This window comes from Zophobas morio, unplaced genomic scaffold (genome assembly GCF_036711695.1).
Source record: "Zophobas morio isolate AGI-343-1 ecotype UQ-CSIRO unplaced genomic scaffold, CSIRO_AGI_Zmor_V1 ptg000277l, whole genome shotgun sequence".
Lineage (NCBI taxonomy): Eukaryota > Metazoa > Arthropoda > Insecta > Coleoptera > Tenebrionidae > Zophobas > Zophobas morio.
Genome location: NW_026972381.1, coordinates 469,893 through 478,136, shown reverse-complemented (window position 1 = coordinate 478,136; position 8,244 = coordinate 469,893). Strand labels below are relative to the sequence as shown.

At 31.4% G+C, this 8,244-nt stretch overlaps 1 protein-coding gene across 1 annotated transcript; it reads left to right on the top strand.

Annotated features, from left to right (window-relative positions):
• Positions 1-1,267: 1,267 nt before the first annotated feature.
• Positions 1,268-7,007, top strand: LOC135119672 (uncharacterized). Its single transcript, XM_064044076.1, has 10 exons — positions 1,268-1,314; positions 1,369-1,417; positions 1,480-1,574; positions 1,636-1,693; positions 1,754-1,860; positions 1,912-1,997; positions 2,430-2,538; positions 2,643-2,710; positions 6,163-6,245; positions 6,713-7,007. The coding sequence occupies exons 3-10, from the start codon at positions 1,508-1,510 to the stop codon at positions 6,837-6,839; spliced, it is 705 nt and encodes a 234-aa protein (XP_063900146.1). The 5' UTR covers positions 1,268-1,314; positions 1,369-1,417; positions 1,480-1,507; the 3' UTR covers positions 6,840-7,007.
• Positions 7,008-8,244: the final 1,237 nt, after the last annotated feature.

The window sequence follows — 8,244 nt, the reverse complement described above, 5'->3', positions numbered from 1 at the left end:
AATCGTCCTGCTATGTTGCATAACATATTAAAAGTTATAACGTCGCTACAAGAAATTAAAAATTCAAGGGGTTAGAAGCTATAACCAACTTTATTCTAAATACCTCTCAGAAAAGTCTCTTAAGTACGTTGAAGTATCAATAATTTCGTGTATCGCAACGGAACTTTATATACGGATTTTACGAAGGTATCTGATCGTCTTTGCACCTTCAAATTTCGTTCTTGATTAGCGAAAATATCCTTGGAGAATTCTTTCCCAGGAGTCAAACTTTAGAATTTCACCTCTGACAACTAGATATTAACGTCCACTCCCCTAACTGTCCCTATTAATTATTATCTTGACCTTCAAAACCAATAAAACTAAGATCAGAATACTACTGCATTATTCATGCTGCATTATGCAGGCAATAATTATCCCCCCTCCTCTTGGACTATGATGCGCCATGTACAGGTCAGTTGGGCCGCAGTGAAATTCGTACTTTTGGTTTTGAGTTTGCAAGTCAATGCATTAAAATCGCTAAGCTACGGCGACGGCTAAATGCAGGCGTTACTTGAATTACCTTTTAGACTCCTCTACCTCCTCGGAACATTACAAACTATGTATATGTTTTTTTATCTCGGCGAGAAGTGGAAGCTCGTCTTATTAAGGGGGCAGGATATATTTTAAGGTGTCGAATCTTAATAGCAAAGGTGTTACATATTTTAGATTGGGCCAAAAATTTCAAATCTCTAAGCAGTTATTTGAAGTTTATATTTTTATTATTGCGATAATTTTTAAACAGTTAGTAATTTTTTGGGTATCTTTAGAGTAAAATATAAAGGTTATATTAATAAGCACCATTTTTTTTTTCTAATCATTCAGTGCACGTATTATATAACAAATATATATAAATTAAACACCTTGACTTTTCATTTTTTTGTTAAAAATTCATTTATACTAGTGGTCATTTTACAAGCTTGGTGTTTTTCAAGAACTATATCTCATAGATAAACAAAGAGTATAACATAGGTTTATCGTAAATACAAAAACTCTGAATTGATTTATTCGATAGTCTGCACATCCAAAGTTAACTAAAAAAAAAATAGAATAAAGCAACTGTATACACTGTAAACCCCCCCCCTTTCTCGGGTCCTCAATTGTCAATCTATCTCTGGTCGTAGTGGCTTTAGTGATTATTTTCCTATTTAGATATGAGGAGCGTCATTTCTTTCCCCAGCAAGGCTTTAAATTTAGTTTTATTAAATAGGATTAGTTATTGTAGAATTTTTGCTTTGTTAACTGTTTTTATTATAGTAGCTACCCTTCTTCAACAAAGTAAGGCTTTATTTTTAGTCTAACTCTCTAACGATGAGCTTTGAAACTTATTAGGAAGAAGTAATTTTTGTGAAATTCATTTTTCAAAATCTGGAGATGCAAAGTAATGTAACATAATATACAAAATGGACAACTTTAAATTTCTTTTCTTCTTTTCCTTCTCAGACTTCTAGATGTTTGGCTCCAAAAAAAAATGCTTGAAATGGAGAAGACTTTAAGAATTTTTGCTTACGATTTAGAGGGTTACACTCTAAAGAATGGTTCGTTTTAACACAAGAAGGCGTTTGCTTTGTTAGCTTAATATATAAAAAAAACTGTAAGGCCATCCCTTGTATATAAAAAGTTCACAGTGCGGAGTGGACTCGGGTCATAATAAAGGGTCGACTTTTCGCTATATAAATACATATATCCTTTACCTTACTAAAGATTTTTTTTGTAGTTACGGTGTTGAAAAGTATTTTATCTCGCAAATTAATAAAAGTCTATTAAGAACGGTGGATCCTAATAAAAGTGTAATATTTTTTATTCCCGTTAAGTTGTGTGCAGGTATTAATCATTTTAATTACTTTTACTGCACTGTAATATTTATTTTACCAGCAAAATGGAATTTACCACCTCTTCCTCAACCTAAAAAGATAAAGAATATTTTAGGAAGGAAGCTGTCTGCCCAGTATTTTTATAAAGTGAATTTAATTGTATAAATTATACTAATTTAAGTGGGTGTTGAAAACTATTTAGCATATCTGGTTACTTCGATTATATTTGTACTTAAATTATTTAAAAAGAACTTTTTAACCTAGAAAGAATTTATATACTAGTAATCCATGTTCACATATAGGCTACTTTATAATCTTGTATGTTGAATTTGTGAGAATAAGCTTTATGTCATCTATTAGTACTTTCGTCAAGAGCTAATTTGTCACAGTCAGCACGCGCTCGTATTTATAAGCAATTTCTTTTCACGTACGTCAGTGTTTTGAAGTTTAAATATATAATTTCGCTGGCCAAGCAGTGCAGTGATAATGGAGTGAAATAGCAATTGAGTATAGCATTTGAGTTGTTTTCTTTCCGGTTCTCAACTTCAGTAAAGTTTTAATCTCGTTTTACTTTTGCAGAGTGTCGAGTTTGTAAGCAAACGTTATCCATATTTCAATGGCTCCCTTTCTCGCTTTAGTGGTGCTGATCATTTTTGGTTTTCTTCGCACGACGGGGGAGTCGCAAGAGGTACGCAAAGGGCAGGCCGGTGGGTTTTTTGTTATATTCTGTATGGAAAACTAGTGAGAATAGCGCAGTACTTTTCCTATATATTAAATTACTTTATAAAACAGCTTCCCTCATCAAAGGAAACTTTACTTCAAAAACTATAGCTTTGGTAAACACTGCAGATCCCAGCATGGTATGACTACGCAGAGAAAATTAACGTTTTTACCACGCAATTTATAAACATTGGCTCGGTAGTACCGTAAACTTCCTTCCTTCCTCCACAATACTATAACTTGTTGCTTGCTTATTTTTTTAGACCCTTCTATTTATAAAAATATCTTATAATACGCTTTTAATTTTAAAAAAATTAACATTTAAAGATCAATGGAAGTGCGGGGATAAATATAAACTTGTCCAAATTTTGAAACCCGAAAGGTTAAGGGAAGGAGGAAGGGAGGAAGTTTGTTTATACAACTGAGCTTGTTCGTTTTTTGACTGCCATGGGCAGTTAGTGTGATATTGTTATACCATGTTTTCGTTTAAACGAACAATTTTGATTATATTTTTATATTCATTAGTATGCATGCTTACATTTATGTCTACTTATTTAAAAATAATATTCAAAAACATATGTTATATAAGAATTAAGTAGTGTAGTGAATACTCGTTTAGTTAAAACAAATTATTTAGTAATATTTTTAATACGCGAAGTGGCTTATCCATCTCTCCTTTGTGACCTATAATGTTCGTGGCTACTAGTAAAATATATTTTAGGGGCAATTAAGGGACGAATATTTATTTTAATGATGAGTTCTTGCCTTATTCTACTTAGAAATGAGCAAATTTTCGCATAAAAAGATACATCTTAAGGCCATTACAGCAGTATATTGGTGTAATGTGATATGAGTTTTGATGCTGTTAGAATTATTTAACCTTTTTTTTTTAATGGAAAAGTTTTTATACGAATGAAAAAAAAATCGTCAGTTATATACAAAATATTACTTTTGGCACTTTACGGAAAGTAAAAAGCTTTCTTTTACGCCTTAAACTGCAGTCTTTTTGAAATAAGCTTCTGTTTATGTTAAATAAGTTTGTTGAAGATCATTAAGGAAATTATTAGAAATAGGCGTTTGGCCTTACTGTTATTAATATGTGGAGTCTCCTATTAAAAAGTCAATCAATGAACTTGTGTAAGTTCTCGCTATTAACATGTGGCTTCATAAAAACCTTTCTCCTTAAAAGCATCAAGTTGTTCAGAGCCATAAGTAATAAAAAAAAATAGTTGACTTAATAAGTTTTTATATAATTTAGAAGCATCGCGAAATGTATGCTGACTCGGAGCAAGCAACATTTTTTTAAAAAAGTATATTTTTGGCTTTAGTAAACTATAAAACTTTTATATATTTTAATCAAAGATTAGGTATCTTATTCATATCAATGTATACATTAAATATGAAAAAATATATAGTTAATAACTTAAATATCGATAAATAAGTAAATTGAGGACTTATACTATATGCAGCTAAAGCTTCCAAACTTTTTAACTAAAATTTACTATACCAAATAGCACCTTATTACATATACATTTGCCTCGCGATTTAATGATCTATACTATGCACTTCACTCCTACTGGGCAGCTTGGCTGATATAGGCCTTAATCAAGATGTATGTCAAGTTACTTTATGTTATTATTAATTTATCATAGTATTCTACGATATGAAAAACGCTTAGAAAAATAGTTATAGGCATAAAGTTTAAATTGAAATGAAATGAAGCAACTTTAGTCAAATAACAGTTTTTTATAGAGTAAAAATTTGACCTTAGAACAAAGTAACTAATTTCAAACACTAAGTTCGTAGGAGAAGGATCAGTTATAAAAAGATAAGAGATAACAGATTAACGATTAACAGTTAAATTGCGGAAATTATAAATGTGCGGGAGCAGCGTTCTATTATATAGAATTTTTTAAACCCCGTTTGGTTCAGAAAGTCTTGTCTTGTATGCCGTGTAGAAGGTATGGAAAAAATAATCTGTGCAAATTATCATAATCGGATAGTTAAAGAACAGAACTTAAAACTTAAAGCTAGGAGTTAAACTTGAGTCTGAAAATACTAGCTACAGTGAATTACAATGATAACGTAATTCCATTTTCTTGGAACAGACTTCTTTGTAAATATATGATTCTTAAAAATATGGTTAGTAATTTGAGAGGTAATCGTAGTAATCGAATAAGGATTTCGGCGTTTTAATGTAGTACCTCAGTCAAGTTACGAAGCTAAAAACCTAAATAATTTGCAAAAAAATTAACATGACAGACAAGTTTTGAAAGCTGATTCCTAACATCATGCCTTCCTCAAAGGGCTTCACCTCGAAGTCACATCCTTAATTTTTTTTTTTAATAATGATATACCTTTTAAAAGATTCTAAATGCCCAATGAGTAGTATTATATCTCTAACGCAATTTATCACCTCTTTTCACCATGTTCCTCAATCATGCAGTAGTTCAACGAGTGTTCCCAACAAAACTGGGTAAAGGAGGTCAGAATAATCCAGTTTGTTAGAAGAGTAATCTAGAGAGTATATCCCCCCATATAATTATCTTCTCCACTGCAATATTATTGATGGCGGTTTTAAAAGCCTTGTGCTTTCAATGGTTTTCAGGTGGATTGATGGGCGGTGCATATTTTAGTAAATGGTTTATGAAAAAACGTTCTAAACTTTCATGGAAGAAAGTAAATATAGTTTGATGCTCCTGGGTTAGACATGGGTGTATCTCGTAGGTCCCTTGTACGTGCAATCTAACTCCTTGGTTAAGCTTAAAATTCTTATGTTTTTGCAATTGACTAATATCGTGGAATTCTTTTTTAAGTTTGTGATCCTTATATCAAAATTAGCATTACGTCTGTAGCTATTAGACTCAACTTAGCCTCAGTTGAAGCTTTTCTTTACTCTTTTTAAACTTTGGGGTTATAAGAGCTACTTAAGGGTTATTAGCACGAGGTAGAAGACTCGGGTCAAAACTGTGTTAAACTACACATCTCTAAAGCCATAATTAAATTGTTCTCAGGGCCACTCGTTAAGCTCTGAGTGCTTCGTTAAAAAGTGGAAGTTGTGGACGTAATGATAATGCAGATGGTTCATACGTACTTGCCACGTGGCAAGTATAATTTCTTTGCCGTTGGCATGAAATCACATTTATTTGCGAAAGGAAATAGTAGGGGCCCCTGTTAAGGTCATCAAGGCAAGGTAGATAATACCACAACGAAGAGCACACCGTATATAAATAAACATAGGTCGAGTTTCGAGTTTCTCTTTCTCTATATACTCAGGTTTTTTTAACATATTTATAGGGAAGCTACCTACCCTTATGTTATCGGTCTTATTAAACTAAATCAGTTATCAAAAAAAACGTTACAATTTATTTTGACTCTGCTTCACGACTTTATGCCACTTCTCAGCAGCCGATACTGCATTATTAGCTTAAGGGAAAGACAACCTTTAGTGGAGGGCTCGTAGTAAAAAATAACAGTCTTGTGCCGTTCATTACCTTTAAAACCTTTAAGTCCTCTCAATATCGTATATATAAATGTATAACTTTTATAATTATTATTAAAACTGAGTTATCGTTACAATACTTATTTTTAGGGTTTTATTCCTTGCTGGCACATTTCCACTGTTCCTAATGTTGACTTTGGTAGACCCCCGTCGCACTCCGCTAAGAAAGAAATGTAAATTTACTTTTTTCCATTGTTATTGCGTTTATGGTTAAAAGGAAAATAAGGCGCGCTTTATCATACCTTATTAAGGGGGTTGTACACACATTAATAAGTTATAAAGCGACTGCTTCTACATTGGGTTTTAAACAACTTAATTTATTGTTTAAAATTGCGTTACTTGTTTCTTTCATATTTTAAAACTCTTATAAGAGTACAAAAGGCTATCACATAAGTTCTACATGTTTACAGATAAAATGCTTTACATTATACGACAATTTTTCCTAAAAATTTACTCCTAACTATTAAGTTTATTTTTGGCCAACTTAACTCGCTTTTCCTCTATCTTCATTTCTTATATCTTAAAAATAGGTTTTACTTTCATTTATATTTAATCCTTATCTTCATTTCTTATATCTTAAAAATAGGTTTTACTTTCATTTATATTTAATCCTTCTCTTTTCTTTTAACTTGAAAAAAAGCTTTTTCAAGTTGCATAGAAGAAACATTGTTTTCTTTGCTGGAAATCTGGCCTCTAATCCAGTAAGGTTGAGTACATATCACCATATCGAGTCAGGAGTTAACAACTTCTTATTTTGCGTAGCATAGTATTCTTACTGTTTCTTTATTGCTATTGCACTTAGTATTTACCAGGTAGTAGCTATTAACGAGTTAGTAGGTTTATGGGGTGCAACGTCATAGAGTGTTTTGTTTTATTAGTAAGTCCACTATTTAAAAGAGAATGCGCGCAGGCGTGAGGCCGTTCCATTTAAAAGTTTTAAGGCTCCTTTAGAATATTTGAATAGGAAGATGTAGATTAAAATGCTTTGATCACACCATTTTTGGTGTCCCCGGCGTATTTGCGATAAAAGAAAATTTTAAGGAGTATATTAGAGTAATTAAACAAAAGTTTCTATAATAAAAACCTCTTATCTCGTTGGCTAAGGTGAAAAAAAAATTCTACTCTTTAAATTCTACTCTTCATTTTTCCTTCGATAGGGCCTCAATATAAAGCCGTACGCGGCCATTACAATGGTGTAGCCAGTAACAATTGTATTTATCACGATGTTAAACTTACCAAAGGGGCACTTATAGCTTAGTGAATTTATACTCTGTAGCTGTTACAAGTACCAAGTTTATGATTAATGTTTGGAGTGCATATAATAATAAATTAATAAGCCCATGTAACTAAAAGCGCTGTAAAATTGCCGACATATTAAATGTTATTATCACATGCTTTCATGGTTTTCCAAGAAGTTCAAATTTTATATTTTCAAAAAATTGATAATTAAGATCTTTTTCAACCGTTTAAATTTTTAAACTCTCATTTCATAATTTTTTTTCAAGTTTTTATATATATTGCCACACTAGTTCTTTTGTTAGCTAGTGCATGAGAAAAGTAGTAGTTACCTTAATGGCTTCATCCGTTTGTTTTCAAATCCATATGGCCGCAAGAGTCCGCTACTGTTTTCAAATTATATAAAGTTTTTGACCAAGTATTAAAAATTTTATACAGTGCATTTAAGTAACAAAATAATATTAACCATCCACAGGTAAAGTTTACCTTTAATTATTAATTTACTACAAGTAATTGCCTTGTGGAAAAAAAGAAGAATGCGCTATTTTAAATTCGGTATTTAAGTTAGTAATTAGCAAACGAATATAACGAACCCCATTGTTCACTTTAAAAAACCTTTCTAAAGAAATAATATCACACTTATTAAAACTATCAAACCCCCTTCTCTATAAGTTTAGTTATAATTCCAAAAAAAGTTAGACAATAATAACAACTAGCTTAGGCTAACCATTATAAAATTACAAAACGAAATAAGTTTTTATAGTTTGTAAATTATGTTAGCAAAGATATATTCAGAAAATATGAGGCTTTTCGGCGTGGCAATACATTCCAAAATTTACATTTTTACGGGGTTGGTAACTACTTCTGGCTCTACATAAAAAATATTAGGCAACGCTCTTAAAAAAACTTTGTTTCACATATATACATTCGTTAAGT